Below are 17819 nucleotides of genomic sequence, written 5' to 3' on the forward strand. Positions count from 1 at the left end.
CACTTACATAATTGGTCGCATTCGGAGGTAATCATTATGCGGGGGTCCACTGTATTTGAGTACTGAGTATTTAGCATTTAGTTTAGGGTGATTAAGTGGCTTTTGAGAAGAGTCTTAAATTGATTTTCAGACCGGGTTACTTTAGTATCTTCTGGTAATGAATTCCATATTTTGGGGCCCTTTATGTGCATAGACTTTTTACACAGTGTGATATGGACACGAGGTACATCAGAAAGAGATGTATCTTGTGTTATGGTCATGTGTCCTGTTAAGATTGGTGAGGAGAAGTTTGAGTGGAGGGTTTATATTTGTGTGTATTGTTCTGTGTATGTAGTAGGCACATGAATAAGTATGGATGTTCTTAATGGTGAGCAGATTTAGACTTTTGAAAATTAGTGATGCTGGCAGGAGTGGGAATTTGTTATCATTCTTACTGCTGCCTTTTGCTGGGTTATTAGAGGTCCTAGGTGATTTAATGTTGTTGATCCCCATGCACAAATTCCATATGTGAGATAAGGGTATATGAGTGAATGGTACAGTGCCAGGAGAGCTGATTGTGAAACGTAGTACTGTATCTTTGATAGTATGCCTACAGTCTTAGAGATTTTCTTGGTGATTTGTTGTATGTGTGTCTGGAACTTAAGGCTACTGTCAAGGTAGATACCTAGGAATTTTCCCTCTGCAAGTCTTGTGACTGATGATCTGTTTAACGTTATGTTAAGTGGATCATTTGCAGCTTTGTTTCCACACTGAATAAAATAGTTTTTATCAGTATTCAGGGGAAGTTTATTAGTCATCATCCAGGCAGATATTTTCTGCAATTTGGCATTGACAGTGTTGGTGAGTGTGACTGGGTTTGGGTGGAAGAAGACGTATGTAGTGTCATCTGCAAATTATATGGGTTTGAGTAGCTGTGATGCATTTGGTAGATCATTGATGTAGATGAGAGAGAGGAGTGGTCCAAGGACACTTCCTTGTGGGACTCCTACTGTGATTGGTTGGGTGGAAGAGTCCAAGGACACTTCCTTGTGGGACTCCTACTGTGATTGGTTGGGTGGAAGAGTTTGCGCCATTTGCATACACATATTGAATTCTGCTATTAAGGTATGACTTTAGGTAGTCGAGGGAGTGGCCTCTGTTACCATAGTGCATTAATTTAGAGTACAGCAGTTCATGGTCGACTGTATCAAAAGCTTTACGTAAATCAGTGAAAATGCCCAGCGGGACTTCTTTCTTTTCGAGTGTGGTATATATTAGTTCTAGCATGTGTATGATAGCATCATTTGTGCTTTTATTATTCCTGAATCCAAACTGACAAGGGTTTAATATGCTGTGTGAGACGAGGTTGGAATATGCTTGAACTAACGTATTCTACACTCAAAAAAATTTAATTTCGCCTGGGACTTCTCATAGACTTACGAAAAGCATTTGTTACAGTTGACCATTACCTTTTTCACCTAAAACTCGAACATTACTGGGTCAGAGGACACACTCAATTACCTAAAATCTTAGCAATAGAACCCCATTTTATTTGCAGATGACACTACTTACGTCTTCTCTCACCCAAACCCAACCATACAAACAGATACTGTAAATGCCGAACTGCTAAAAATATCTACTTGGATGACTACCAACAAACTTCCTCTCAATATAGACAAAACCTCCTTCATGCTATTTGGAAACAGAGCTTCAAATATACAACTAAACATATTGATAAATGGTTTACCCATTTCTGGACAGACAGTGGGCATATTCCTAGGTCTCTACCTTGACTACAGTCTGAAATTTCAGACACACATACAGCAAATTTCCAAGAAAGTCTCAAAAACAGTAGGCATCCTTTCAAAGATATGGCATTATATACCCCAATCAGTTCTTCTTGCTCTGTACCACTCTCTCATTTACCCTTACTTCACCTATGGTATCTGTGCATTCCATTCAGTTCATTTCAAATGTTTATTTCCTTCTAAAGGTTACAATGTGTGGTTTACATGTTATAAGATATTAATTACAAAAATGGCCACAAGCATGCCTAGACATTTCGGCAGACTAGTACTAATTCTTACTCTATGGAGCAGTACATTTAGACATATTATGAGATACATACATAATTAGATACATATCTAATTAGGTACATACATAGTTAGATTTAAAACAGTTAGGTAGTACAAATCATATAATAATATAATAGTAATGGGATTGGATTTGTCTTGGCATGATACATTGTTTCTGTTAAAGCTCATGTACCAGAAGAGTATCTTAGGCAAACTTAGGACTAACTAAAGATTTAATAGACAATAGTTCTATTAGGACTAACTTAAGAATTAATAGGCAATATGAGGAATTTTATGTTTACAGTCATTTTGTTAGGCGTAAGTGTAAATTAGGGGGGAATTACAGATAATGAGAGTAAGACTATATTGTTTTGAATGTGCTCATGATACAAAAAAGAGAATTAGGTGGTTTTCATTTGGTTAGCTGATGGGGTGTGTTAGGGAGACGAGGTGTTTTTTAATGGTAGTTTTGAAAATGGTGGTTGAGTCTGCAGTACTAGAGTTTCAGGCAGGGAGTTCCAGATTTTAGGCCCTTTTATGTACATTGAATTTTTGTAGAGGTTTAGCCGGACATGGGGGAATGTCATAGAAATTTTTGTGTCTGGTGTTGTGTCTATGGGTCCTGTTGCAACTATCAAGAAAGTGTTTTAGTTCAGGGTAAATGTAGGTCACAGTAGTAGGTGTGGATGTTCTGTACATTGAGTAGGTTTAGGTCTTTGAAGAGTGGGTGTGTGTGTTGTCTTGCATTGGATTGCATGATAATTCTTACTGCAGCTTTCTGTTGGGTTATTATTGGCTTTAGGTGAGTTGCTGCTGTTGATCCCCAGGCACAAATAGCATAGGTGAGGTAGGGATAGATGAGTGAATAGTAATGTGTGAGTAGAGCTGGTTGTGGTACGTAGTAACGTATCTTGGAGAGGATCCCATCTGTTTTGGATACTTCTTTTGTTATTTGTTGGAAATAGGTGTTGAATTTCAGGTTGCTGTCAAGGTACAGGCCCAGGAATTTACCTTCATTGTGTTTAGCAATAAGAGTGTTTTCAGTCGTTATGTTCAGCTGGGCAACACCTGTTCTGTTCCCAAACAGAATGTAGAAGGTTTTGTCGATATTAAGTGTAAGTTTATTAGCAGCCATCCAGGTCGATATTTTTACTAGTTCTTTGTTAACAATAATGTTGAGTGAGGCAAGATAAGGAAGGGAGATGACATAAGCTGTATCATCAGCAAAGAAAATGGGTTTAAGGTGTTGTGATACATTAGGAAGATAATTGATGTATAAGAGGAAGAGCAGGGGACCAAGGACACTTCCCTGTGGTACTCCAGTATCCAGTGGTCTTGCTGATGAGGTTGTGTCCTTAATAGAGATGTATTGCAGCCTGTTATTAAGGTTGGATTTGAAATATGTAAGTGCATTGCCTTTTATGCCATAATGATCAAGTTTGTGGAGAAGGCTGCTGTGGTCTACTGTATCAAAAGCTTTCCTTAGGTTGATAAAGAGTCTTAATGGATATTCATTTTTTCAAGTGCTGTGTAAAGCAGGTCTAGCATTTTTACAACTGCATCGTTTGTGCTTTTGCTTTTCCTGAAGCCAAATTGGCAGGGGTTGAGGATGCTTTTGTTCTGTTATAAAGGAATATAATCTCTTGTGCATAAGTTTCTCGAAGATTTTGGATAGCAGTGCTACTGAACCACAGCAAATCACCTAAAGCCTTTAATAACCCAGAAAAAAGCTGCACTGCAATTAATTACTAACGCCTGCATTAGACAACATGCTCCACCACTTTTTAAGTCTTAACTTGCTTAATATACAAAACATCCACACTTATTATTATGCCTATTACATACACAAAACACTATACTCAAATATAAACCCTCCCCTCAAACTCCTCCTTGATAACTGTAACAGAACACACAGCCATAATACGAGACACAAATCACTCTTTGATATCTCCCTATGCAAAAATGCTATGCACATAAAGGGACTGAAGATCTGGACTTCATTGCCAGAACACACTAAAGAACCCCTGTCTGCAAATCAGTTTAAGGCCCTACTAAGAAATCACCTCATCACCCAAATTTAACCAGACAAACCATACCTAATTGAAGAGCAGCAGCTTCCACCCCAGTCCCACCTTAGGGTGAACATAGCACCAGACAATGCCATATTGTCTATTCCCTCGAGTAGAGGCTCAGAGTGGACAAAAGTATGAGAAAATAGAGAACAAATAACAATGGAAAATTACTAGAATATGAGAGAATAGAAGGTAGTGCTCAATTCACTTGGAAGTATGCTGCCACCACCTGCTCTTTTAATAGTGGAAGAGATAAAAGTAGCCGTAGTCATAGGAGAAGGGAGGAAAACATAGAGTTTGGGTTAGAGCAGGAGAAAACCCAGTGAGAAATAATACAGGATAGTTATAACAAGATAGGGGTCCTGATAAGTACTGGCTCTTAGGGTAGCTTGGCCTGAAAACTGAGCAGTAGGCACCTTATCAGGGGCTTGACTCCCCCCCAAAAAAATATCATCACTATGTTACTCAATTTAACCTCTGAAAACAAATGGACCTTATATATATGGCTCAAAGGGAGAAGTAAAACATACTCAGATAAAACCACTTACAGTTTAATAAACACATTACAAGGGAATCTGAATTTGGTAGCACCAAAGGAAAAAAAAAAATTACTAGCAGCAAATGCCTAACGTTATAGCAGAACCGGCTTACTGATATTAGAAATACTTCCCCACATAGTTCCCAAGGAACTCCATGGCTTTACCATAACTGTCTAGGGTTACCTCCCCTGTTTTAAATACCTTGATACATTCCTTCTTTGGGCTGCTACTGAGATCTTTCTTAATCCCAGAATACAAGAAAAGACTGATCCTCCAGGGGAAGGGTTTTCAAGGTCTCCTTTCCTCAGTGTCTCTTCAGCCATCTATACACATCTATAATTTCGTAGGCATCTCTTCGGGGGTAGCCTGGTTGCTGCTAAACCTTGTTAGCAGCAGATAGGTGTACATGAATAGTCAAAAAAACTGCATAAGCCAACAAAAGAGACGGGAGTGGAGGCTAGTCTGCAAAGTTGTCCTCCTCATGCTTCCCTCCATTGTTTGAACACAGTTCCCACTCATGTATTCAGCTCTTCACAACACTGCTACAACAGGAGGTCAACTCACCTCTACAAACCTTATTTCTGCTCAGACTAATTATTAAACTGAATATTAATATGGAGGAACCTTGACTTATGAGTATCCCAACTTACGAGTTTTTTGAGATACGAGCCATCCCTAGGTCAATTTTTTGCTCTGAGTTATGAGCCACCTTCCCCCTCCCTCGTCTCCCTCAACCCAAAACCTGGACACCTCACTTGTTTATCTATGATTTCATGCTTTAATTCCATGGAAATCATTCTCTTTTTCTTCTCAGTAATAATAATAATATAATATCATTATAGTCAAGTCATTCAGTAAGTCAGTCAGGTCACTCAGTAAGTTTACCTGGAGAGTGTTCCGGGGGTCAGCGCCCCCGCGGCCCGGTCTGTGAGCAGGCCTCATGGTGGATCAGAGCCTGATCAACCAGGCTGTTACTGCTGGCTGCGCACAATCCAACGTACGAGCCACAGCCCGGCTGGTCAGGTACCGACTTCAGGTGCTTATCCAGTGCCTGCTTGAAGACAGCCAGGGGTCTATTGGTAATCCCTCTTATGTATGCTGGGAGGCAGTTGAACAGTCTCGGGCCCCTGACACTTATTGTATTATCTCTTAACGTGTTAGTGACACACCTGCTTTTCATTGGGGGGATGTTGCATCGTCTGCCGAGTCTTTTGCTTTCGTAGTGAGTGATTTTCATGTGCAAGTTTGGTACTAGTCCCTCTAGGATTTTCCAGGTGTATATAATCATGTATCTCTCCGGCCTACGTTCCAGGGAGTACAGGTTCAGGAACTTCAAGCGCTCCCAGTAATTGAGTTGTTTTATCTAAGTTATGTGTGCCGTGAAGGTTCTCTGTACATTTTCTAGGTCAACAATTTCACCTGCCTTGAAAGGTGCTGTTAGTGTGCAGCAATATTCCAGCCTAGATAGAACAAGCGACCTGAAGAGTATCATCATGAGCTTGGCATCCCTAGTTTTGAAGGTTCTCATTATCCATCCTGTCATTTTTCTAGCAGATGTGATTGATACAATGTTATGGTCCTTGAAGGTGAGATCCTCCAACATGATCACTCCCAGGTCTTTGTCGTTGGTTTTTCGCTTTATTTTGTGGCCAGAATTTGTTTTGTACTCTGATGAAGTTTTAATTTCCTCATGTTTACCATATTGGAGTAATTGATATTTCTCATTGTTGAACTTCATATTGTTTTCTGCAGCCCATTGAAAGATTTGGTTGATGTCTGCCTGGAGCCTTGCAGTGTCTGCAATGGAGTCAAGTCTTTCAGTAAGTCAGTCAAGTCATTCAGTAAGTCAGTCAAGTCATTCAGATAGTCAAATCACTCAGTAAGTCAGTCAAGTCATTCAGTAAGTCAATCAGTCAAGTCACTCAGTCAGTCATGTCATTCAGTAAGTCAGTCAAATCATTCAGTCAGTCAGTCAGTCACTCAGTAAGTCAGTCATGTTACTCAGTAAGTCAGTCATGTTACTCAGTAAGTCAGTCAAGTCATTCAGTAAGTCAGTCAAGTCACTCAGTAAGCCAGTCAAGTCACTCAGTAAGTCAGTCAAGTCATTCAGTAAGTCAGTCAAGTCATTCATTCATTCAGTCAGTCAAGTCACTCAGTAAGTCAGTTAAGTCACTCAGTAAGTCAGTCAAGTCACTCAATAAGTCAAGTCATTCAGTAAGTCAAGTCATTCAGTAAGTCAGTCATTCAGTAAGTCAGTCATTCAGTCAGTCATTCACACAAACTCATGTTAACCTCTTTTTCTGTGTACAAAGTAACACTTCAGTTACAGCTACAGGTTATCTCTTGTCTAATATCTTTGTTAATTCTAAGACTTAAGTGCTTATACCTCTTCATGCCACTTTCAGCAACACTAGTATGGCTATTGGGTGTCATGATTGCTTGGCAGATACAATATATAATAATTAAAATATCATAACAATTGACAAACACAGGTGCCTTATAGGAGAGAAAGACTAGACACATATGAATTACGAATGCTGGGATGGTGGGGGTTGGTGTCGGGGAGTGGTAATGGATGGCTCCCCGGCTGCTCTTCAACAAGGTGGACGCTTGAGCAAAAGAGATTTTTTTTTTCCTTCCCACAAACTGGACCATGTTAAATTAATTATACAACGTGTTACATAAAATTGTGCAGCAATTCTACAGTGGCTGTCTACTGTATTATTATAATAACAATAGAGCTTCAGTTCCCTAAATTAATAATAATAATAATAATTATAATAATTATAATAATAATAATAATAATAATAATGATAGAGCTTCAGTTCCCTAAATTAATAATAATAATAATAATAATAATATAATACTTCTAATAATAATATAATATTATTATTATAATGATAGAGCTTAAGTTCCCTAAATTAATAATAATAATAGTTATTATTATTATAATAATAATTATTATTATTATAATAATGATAGAGCTTCAATTCCCTAAATTAATAATAATAATAATGCATAATATGTATGTAATACCTAGGTAGTAGGTTAGTAGACAGCAACCGCCCAGGGAGGTACTACCGTCCTGCCAAGTGTGTAAAACTTGAGCCTGTAATTGTTTTACACGATGGTAGGATTGCTGGTGTTTTTTTTTTTTTCTGTCTCGTACACATGCAAGATTTCAGGTACGTCTTGCTACTTCTACTTACACTTAGGTCACACTACACATACATGTACAAGCATATATATACACACCCCATTGGGTTTTCTTCTATTTTCTTTCTAGTTCTTGTTCATTTCTTCTTATCTCCATGGGGAAGTGGAACAGATTTCTTCCTCCTTAAGCCATGCGTGTTGTAAGAGGCGACTAAAATGCTGGGAGCAAGGGGCTAGTAACCCCTTCTCCTATATATATGTATATACACATAGAATACAATAGAATCTCGGCTTATGAATTTAATCCATTCCATGACCTTGTTTGTATCCTGATTTGTTCGTATGCTGAGTCAATTTTCCTCATTTTAATTAACTGAAATACAATTAATCCGTTCCAGCCTCTCAGGAGGCATGCTAATATCAATTCTACGGCTTAGTTATCTATCACAATTCATCTAATATGACATAACAAACAATATTAATAACATAGAACCATGATATATACTCTAGAATGAATAAAATAGACCATAATATGGCAAGTGATGGTGACGCTGGCAGAGGCAGAAAGCATCCGCCATTTACTCTCCCACTCTAGTATCTTCCCAGTCTATAACCCCACACCCAGCTTGTGTTTATCTATGATTAGTGGTGAGGTTGTCACATATGTAACCACAGGTGTGGTCAAGACAGATGTACGTGAAAACATGATCACTGTGGCCACAGTGGTAGTGGCAGTGGTGGTGGCGGCGGCCACAGTGGTGGTGGTGGCAGCCACCTGCCTCACTATGCTGCTGCGTTCTTCATTTCTCTAGCTTTTTTCATTTCTAATCGCTTCTTCCTGATTGTACGTGAATACTGTTTGTAATAAAGTTGGTAGAATGACCGTCAATGTGTAAAGTAAAAGGACACAAGTGCAACTAATGTGACATTTTATTGTGGCAACGTTTCGCTCTCCAGGCGCTTTGTCAAGCCATTACTGGCTTGGCTTGACAAAGCTCCTGGAGAGCGAAACGTTGCCACAATAAAATGTCACATTAGTTGCACTTGTGTCCTTTTACTTTGAATACTGTTTCTTTGGGCGAGGCATTGCTTAAGAAATTTGTACAATATAAGACAAAATTACGCATCCCAAGGGCCTGCTGCAGTCAATCAGAGCAGCACACCTCCTCTTCCTTATGATCCTTGGTTCGCACTGAGATAGCCATGGTCTAGCAGCCACCCAGAGGGTTACCAATTTGTATTTTGAAGCATTTGGCACAAAAATATGAAAAAAATTACAAAAAATGTAAAAAAATTACAACATATTATTATTATTATTATTATTATTATTATTATTATTATTATTATTATTACTATTATATTGTATTATTTATTATTGTTATAATTATTATTATTATTACTATGTATGTATTATATGTATTATAATTATTATTATTAATACATACATATTATAATTATTATTATTATTTTTTTTTTTTTTCAACAAGTCGGCCGTCTCCCACGGAGGCAGGGTGACCCAAAAAAGAAAGAAAATCCCCCCCAAAAAAATACTTTCATCATCATTCAACACTTTCACCACACTCACACATTATCACTGCTTTTGCAGAGGTGCTCAGAATACAACAGTTTAGAAGCATACACATATAAAGATACACAACATATCCCTCGAAACTGCCAATATCCCAAACCCCTCCTTTAAAGTGCAGGCATTGTACTTCCCATTTCCAGGACTCAAGTCCGACTATATGAAAATAATAATTATTATTATTATTTTTATTAATTTAGGGAACTGGAGCACAGATCCAATTCCCTAGATCAAGCACCCATCACCACATACATACTACTACTAATAATATTATTATAACAATAATAATAATACAATATAATGCTAATAATAATAATAATAATAATAATAATAATAATAATAACAGTAAGGAGAAACTTCAAAAGGCTGCCAGTAGTTGGTGCCACCATCAGCAAAACATTGGTAACCACTACTAGTATACTTTTCACCTGTCTATTAGTATTAGTCTGCCCGAAATGCCTTGGCACGATAGTGGCTGTCTTTGCTCCAGTCATATTGTGATATGTAAACTCAAATTGTAACCTTTGCAAGGAAATAAATATTTTATTTATTTATTTATTTATTTAAGGAACCTCCCTTGAAGGGGAAGTTTGCATTCTGAAATTCCTTTCTTATCCAGAAGCAAAAAATCGACCAAATGACGGTTCGTATCCTGAAAAATTTGCATGGTGGGGCATTCATGAGCCAAGGTTCCAATGTATTCCAATCTCTCATACTCACTGTAACTTATCCAATGACCATATGAACTATAACTGCGTTCCTAACCTTAAGTTAATTTTTAAGTTTGCCCAAAATGCTCTGCATACAAATGGCTTTTGGTATGTACACCCGACTGGTTATATTCCTCTGTACAACCATGTATCATGTCAAAATGAACTTCTTATTCTTATTCTTAAGAAGACAGTAACAATAATGTGTAAATTTAGGGGTTTACAATGAATTAAGGAGAACTGAATATTCTATCAGTTCATGCTATATGGCTTTAATAAGTTTATTTGAGAGGGATTACAGGTTTGACCTAAAGGGGACACAGCCAGTTGTTTATGGATTGGGAGGGTTACAGATAATGAGAGGAAGTACAGGAGGGCCCCGCTTTATGGCGTTTCACTTTACGGCATTCCGCTAATATGGTCATTTCAAATTATGACCAAAACTCGCTATACGGCTCCCCCACCTGACTTTCTAATACGGTCACCGCGCCCCACCCTGTTTGTTTACATTCTTCGTGAGCTCAGTAAGCACTAAGTCTCTCCATTTTGTCTGGAAACTCCAAAATTTCAAATGTTTTTAAAAGTTATTTCATATTTTATATATACTCTGATAATTATACTTATGTATACCTGTACTTAAATAAACTTACATACTGTACTGGCATGCAGGTACACATTAAAATCAGTAAGAGTGTCTTATGTCTCCAGACGTCATATTAGTAATGATAATAATAATCATCGAGTCTCATTTAAATGTCGTATATTACGTTAAATACACATTTTCATTAATCCATCTATGATATTTTTTCAAAATTATATAATAAACACGATACATAACATAAAAAGATGATAAATACACCCCACAATAGAATAAATAAACATAAATATGAGATGTGATAGCAGACGACTTGCACAAGTGACGCCATATTAGAAATGCTAATAATAATAATAATAATCACCGAGTCTCATTAAATGTTGTATATTACGTTAATATACACATTTTCATTAATCCATCCATGATATTTTTTTCAAAATTATATAATAAACACGATACATAACATAAAAAGATGATAAATACACCCTACAATAGAATAAATAAACATAAATATGAGATGTGGTAGCCAGATAACTTGTACAAGTGATGCCAAGAATAACATTTTCTCTAATCTAACATAAGAGAAAATGCGTTACTGGGGGTAACTGTAGGAAATTATTCCTTTCGTATGTATGTATGTAAGTAAGTTTATTCAGGTATACACAAATACAGTTACATAGATTATCATACGTAACAACATATGTGTAGAGAACCTAGGATAACCCAAAAAAGTCAGAGTGACTTATTTCCATTGCCTTCACTCAGAGCATCATTTCTTCTCAAAATGATGTTACATGAGAATGGGAGTATTCTTCTTTATTTATTCTACCGTATCAGTGTAGAGACAACCTGTACACAGTGTAACTTGTACACAAACCAGACGTGTACACTTCGTTTACAAAACTTACCTTCGCCTGGTTTGTTTACATAACTCTGTGCCTGTCCTCTCTCATGCACTCATTCTTTCTCTCTCTCATTTATTCGTTTTATCTCATTTACTTACTCCTGACCCTACATTAAGACTACAAATATTTTAAGGTAAGTAATGAGTGAACTGTATATACATTTTATCGCTCTGGGATGCTTAAATGTAATAGAATATTATGTGTAGGTGGGTTGGCCTGGTATGGTAGCCCGGCTGACTACCATACATACCACACTTGATTTTTTACAATAAATACTACTCATCTCACCCTATATTTTAAGGTAAGTAATTAGTGAACTGTATATACATTTTATCGCTCTGGGATGCTTAAATATCATAGAATTGTATGTGTGGGTGGGGTGGCCTGGTATGGTAGCCTGGCTGACTACCATACATACCACACTTGATTTCTTACAATAAATACTACTTGTCTCACCCTAGATTAAGACTATAAATATTTTAAGGTAAGTAATGAGTGCACTATGTGTGTATTGTACTTTTTTTATTGTTTTTTGATGGCTGGTTCTATTGCTAACTTAATATATGTTAGTGTAAACTTGTTATCTAGTGTTTGTATGCATTTGTAAGTGGAAAAAAAGGGTGTTCCACTTTACGGCGGTTTCCGCTTTACGGCAGTAGCCTGGAACCTAACCAGCCGTATAAGTGGTGCCTTCCTGTATATATTGTTATCATGTTTTACATATGTTCATGACACTGAGAATATGCATTTATAGTTTTTACATATTTAGTTGATGCTGGGATATGTTAGGGAGATGTGCTTTTTAATGGTAGTTTTGAAAATGCTGGCTGAGTTAATGGTTCTGGAGATTTCTGGGCCCTTTTATGTACATTGAATTTTTGAAGAGATTTAGCCAGACACAGGGAATGTCACAGATTTTTGTGCCTAGTATTATGTCTATGGGTCCTGCTGCAACTATCAAGAAACTGCTTCAGTTCAGGATTTATATTAGATTGTTCTGTAAATGTAGGTTGTACAGTGGTAAGAGTGAATGTTTTGTATAGTGAGTAGGTTTAGAGCTTTGAAGAGAGGGGAGCTATATTGTCTAGCAGTGGACTGTGTGATCATACACACTGCAGCTTTTAGTCGAGTTGTTATTGGTTTAGGTGAGTTGCTGTTGTGGATCCTCAGGCACAAATAGCATAGGTGAGGCAGGGTTAGATCAATGAATATTATAGTGTAAGTAGTGTTGTTTGTGGTACATAATAACATATCTTAGAGAGGATGCCAATTGTTTTGAATACTTTTTTTGTTATGTGTTGGATATGGGTTTTGGATTTCAAGTTGCTGTCAAGGTGCAAACCCAGAAATTTTCCCTCATTATGTTTAGCAATAAGAGTGTTGTTGAGCATAATGTTTAGCTGGACCTCACCTGCTCTACTTCAACATAATGTAAAAGATTTTGTCAGTATTACATGTGAGTTTATTAGCAGTCATCCAAGTCGATATTTTTACTAGTTCTTCATTAACATTAGTGTTAAGTGAGAAGATTAGGGTGGGATCATAAAAAGTGATCACTTTTATGAAGAGAGAAATTATGCAAATTAACCTTATAATGCATACTTAAAACTGTACCACTCATTACCTATGTTTAGTCTAAAGTATTATTATTATTATTGTTATTATTAAGTAGTGTGTAAGCATTAGGATTAGTCTTCCCAAAATGCACTGTATGATAGTGACTTTCTTTTGTACTTAACAATATTTTATTGCATGCAAACTTCATTTTTATACTGTACAAAGAAATAAAATTTGTTTGTTCAGTAAAAATAGCTATTACAAATCATAAGAGTCTTTTTTCTGCTACCTAGGTACAGTGGACCCCCGACTTATGATATTAATCCATTCCTGAGAGCACATCGTAAGACGTAATTATCATAAGTCGAATTAATTTTCCCCATAAGTATGAAAAAAAAATTACCACATGAAATATACATTTTTCTACATACAAAAACAAGGATACATGTACAATATATATATTGTGCATGTACTAGTGTACTAAATGAAGAATAAATGATGAGTGATGAGACACTGTGTCCTAGGAGTGCCTTTTCCTCCTGAGTACTGTAGGTCCTGTTTGGCATTTTCTTCCAGAACAGGCCTTATCACACTGTGTATACCACTACGATTCTTAAATCTCTCAAACCAACCTTTGCTGGCCTTAAATTCACCAATATGAGCACTAGTTCCAGGCATTTTTTCCTGTTCATCTGCGTGTTAGTCGACTGGTTTGGGTCGTATCCTGGGGGACAAGATTAAGGATCCCAATGGAAATAAGTTAGACAGTCCTCGATGACACACTGACTTTCTTGGGTTATCCTGGGTGGCTAACCCTCTGGCGTTAATTGTTTCTCGGTATTCTTAATAAGCCACACCAATAACAGTCTTTCCACATCTTTGAGTAGTACAGCTGACCATGGTGCAGCAGCAGCTGATCATGGTGAAGCAGCAGCTGACAGTGCTACAGCAGCAGCAGTAGCTGACCATGGTACAGCAGCAGCAGTAGCTGACCATGGTACAGCAGCAGCAGAAGCAGCTGACCGTGGTGCAGCAGCAGCTGACAGTGCTACAGCAGCAGCAGCAGCTGACCATGGTACGGCAGCAGCAGCTGACCGTGGTGCAGCAGCAGCTGACCATGGTGCAACAGCAGCTGACTGTGGTATGATAGTATTTCAATAGTATTTCTCACCCTTTTTACCACAGTGTTGGCACTAGAAGCTTTCTTTGGGCCCTTGGTGGCTTATTTAGCAGTTACAAGTGCTAAAAATACTGGAATAATACAAAATTTATTGAATGTATACATGCAACCATCCGCCCCAGCTTCTAAACAGTGTCACACTAGCTCAGCTGAGGCGCTCAGGCCAGACAGACACATGGATGCGTATGGGACAAATGATGCAAGTCGAGTTTTTCAACGTATGTCGGGGTCAAAATTTTACACTGACATGCATCGTAAGTTGGTTTTAATGTAGGTTGAGGACATTGTAAGTCGGGGGTCCACTGTATTTAATCCTATAACAACTTGTTATCATTTTAGGTGACATCTCAGCTTAACTGGTTAGTGCGCGTTGTGTCAGACTTCGAGGCTAACATTGTGTCAGTGGAGAGGATTGATCAGTATATACAGGTAAAAAAGGATTACATTTTTTATGCTTTTATTTATTGCATAATTTTTGTATGTTCTGCAGAATCAATGCTTTTCTAAATACTTTGTATATTTTGTATTGTAATTACTTGTATCTGTAACTACTGTAAGCTCTTTTTTGTCAATGCCATTTTCATTTTCATTATTTATTTATTTATTTATTCCATGTCTTTGCAAACAGTACATTCAGATTTTGTATTTACAATAGTGGGTTGCAATGCAAAGAGAGCCTCTATTATGCCTAGGTATTATAGGCCAACTTAACATTATTGGCTTACAGACTACTTAACACTAAGGATTATATCATAGTTGTACACTGGGATAGTAATTATTTCATAGTTGTACAGTAGATTATTAATTATAAATGAATCAAAATCTGTACAAGACAAAAGATATATTCATATATTCGAAAATGCTTTTTGTGAAAACATTGATTCAATTATATTCCTGTCAACAATGGATAAAAAGTTCAAAGTGATTGTTGAAGTTATGATGTGGGACTACATAAGTGAGTATGTGTGTACTGAGTATTTAGCGTTTAGTCTAGGGTGATTAAGTGGCTTTTGAAAAAGTCTTAAATTGATTTTCAGACTGGGTTACTTTAATATCTTCTGGTAATGAATTTCATATTTTGGGGCCCTTTATGTTTACCTGGAGAGAGTTTTGGGGGTCAACGCCCCCGCGGCCTGGTCTGTGACCAGGCCTCCTGGTGGATCAGAGCCTGATCAACCAGGCCATTACTGCTGGCTGCACGCAAACCAACATACGAGCCACAGCCCGGCTCATCAGGTACCGACTTTAAGTGCTTGTCCAGTGCCAGCTTGAAGACTGCCAGGGGTCTATTGGTAATCCCCCTTATGTATGCTGGGAGGCAGTTGAACAGTCTCGGGCGCCTGACACTTATTGTATGGTCTCTTAACGTGCTAGTGACACCCCTCCTTTTCATTGGGGGGATGTTGCATCGTCCGCCAAGTCTTTTGCTTTCGTAGTGAGTGATTTTCGTGTGCAAGTTTGGTACTAGTCCCTCTAGGATTTTCCAGGTGTATATAATCATGTATCTCTCCTGCCTGCATTCCAGGGAATACAGGTTCAGGAACCTCAAGCGCTCCCAGTAATTGAGGTGTTTTATCTCCGTTATGCGCGCTGTGAAGGTTCTCTGTACATTTTCTAGGTCAGCAATTTCGCCTGCCTTGAAAGGTGTTGTTAGTGTGCAGCAATATTCCAGCCTAGATAGAACAAGTGACCTGAAGAGTGTCATCATGGGCTTGGCATCCCTAGTTTTGAAGGTTCTCATTATCCATCCTGTCATTTTTCTAGCAGCTGGGATTGATACAATGTTATGGTCCTTGAAGGTGAGATCCTCCAACATGATCACTCCCAGGTCTTTGACGTTGGTGTTTCGCTCTATTTTGTGGCCAGAATTTGTTTTGTACTCTGATGAAGTTTTAATTTCCTCGTGTTTACCATATCTGAGTAATTGAAATTTCTCATAGTTGAACTTCATATTGTTTTCTGTAGCCCACTGAAAGATTTGGTTGATGTCCGTCTGGAGCCTTGCAGTGTCTGCAATGGAAGACACTGTCATGCAGACTCGTGTGTCATCTGCAAAGGAAGACACGGTGCTGTGGCTGACATCCTTGTCTATGTCAGATATGAGGATGAGGAACAAGATGGGAGCGAGTACTGTGCCTTGTGGAACAGAGCTTTTCACCGTAGCTGCCTCGGACTTTACTCTGTTGATTACTACTCTTTGTGTTCTGTTTGTGAGGAAATTATAGATCCATCGACCAACTTTTCCTGTTATTCCTTTAGCACGCATTTTGTGCGTTATTACGCCATGGTCACACTTGTCGAAGGCTTTTGCAAAGTCTGTATATATTACATCTGCATTCTTTTTGTCTTCTAGTGCATCTAGGACCTTGTCGTAGTGATCCAATAGTTGAGACAGACAGGAGCGACCTGTTCTAAACCTATGTTGCCCTGGGTTGTGTAATTGATGGGTTTCTAGATGGGTGGCGATCTTGCTTCTTAGGACCCTTTCAAAGATTTTTATGATATGGGATGTTAGTGCTATCGGTCTGTAGTTCTTTGCTATTGCTTTACTGCCCTGTTTGTGGAGTGGGGCTATGTCTGTTGTTTTTAGTAACTGTGGGACGACCCCCGTGTCCATGCTCCCTCTCCATAGGATGGTAAAAGCTCGTGATAGGGGCTTCTTGCAGTTCTTGATGAACACGGAGTTCCATGAGTCTGGCCCTGGGGCAGAGTGCATGGGAATGTCATTTATCGCCTGTTCAAGGTCATTTGTTATCAGGATAACATCAGATAGGCTTGTGTTAACCAAATTCTGTGGCTCTCTCATAAAAAATTCATTTTGATCTTCGACTCTGTCTGGTTAGCGGCTTGCTTAAAACTGAGTCATATTGGGACTTGAGTAGCTCACTCATTTCTTTGCTGTCATCTGTGTAGGACCCATCTTGTTTAAGTAGGGGCCCAATACTGGACATTGTTCTCGAGTTTGATTTGGCATAGGAAAAGAAATACTTTGGGTTTCTTTCGATTTCATTTATGACTTTTAGTTCTTCCCACGATTCCTGACTCCTATAAGATTCCTTTAGCTTAAGTTCGATGCCTGCTATTTCTCTGACCAGTGACTCCCTGCGCATTTCAGATACATTGGCCTCTTTTAGCCGATCTGTTATTCTTTTCCGTCGCCTGTAAAGGGAGCGCCTGTCTCTTTCTATTTTACATCTACTCCTCCTTTTTCTTAGAGGAATAAGCCTTGTGCATACATCGAGTGCCACCGAGTTAATCTGTTCTAGGCATAAGTTGGGGTCTGTGTTGTTTAGTCTATCTTCCCAGCTTATATCGGTTAGGACTTGGTTTACTTGGTCCCACTTTATGTTTTTGTTATTGAAGTTGAATTTGGTGAATGCTACCTCGTGACTAATCTCATTATGTCGGTCTGGGGCTCCGCGCATACATGTCTACCTCAATTATGTTGTGATCTGAGTACAGTGGA

At 38.2% G+C, this 17819-nt stretch overlaps 1 protein-coding gene across 5 annotated transcripts in view; it reads left to right on the top strand.

Moving 5' to 3' along the window:
- Positions 1-17819, top strand: part of LOC128685730 (ATP-binding cassette sub-family C member 3-like) — a 406756-nt gene that overhangs the window by 326149 nt on the left and 62788 nt on the right. For all 5 annotated transcript variants that reach the window (XM_070087954.1, XM_070087953.1, XM_070087950.1 and 2 more), the window contains one exon: positions 14693-14782. In XM_070087954.1, the coding sequence (XP_069944055.1) occupies positions 14693-14782 (90 nt within the window). The remainder of the gene's footprint in view (positions 1-14692; positions 14783-17819) is intronic.

The sequence above is a fragment of the Cherax quadricarinatus genome, chromosome 23, assembly GCF_038502225.1.
Source record: "Cherax quadricarinatus isolate ZL_2023a chromosome 23, ASM3850222v1, whole genome shotgun sequence".
In the NCBI taxonomy this organism is placed as follows: domain Eukaryota; kingdom Metazoa; phylum Arthropoda; class Malacostraca; order Decapoda; family Parastacidae; genus Cherax; species Cherax quadricarinatus.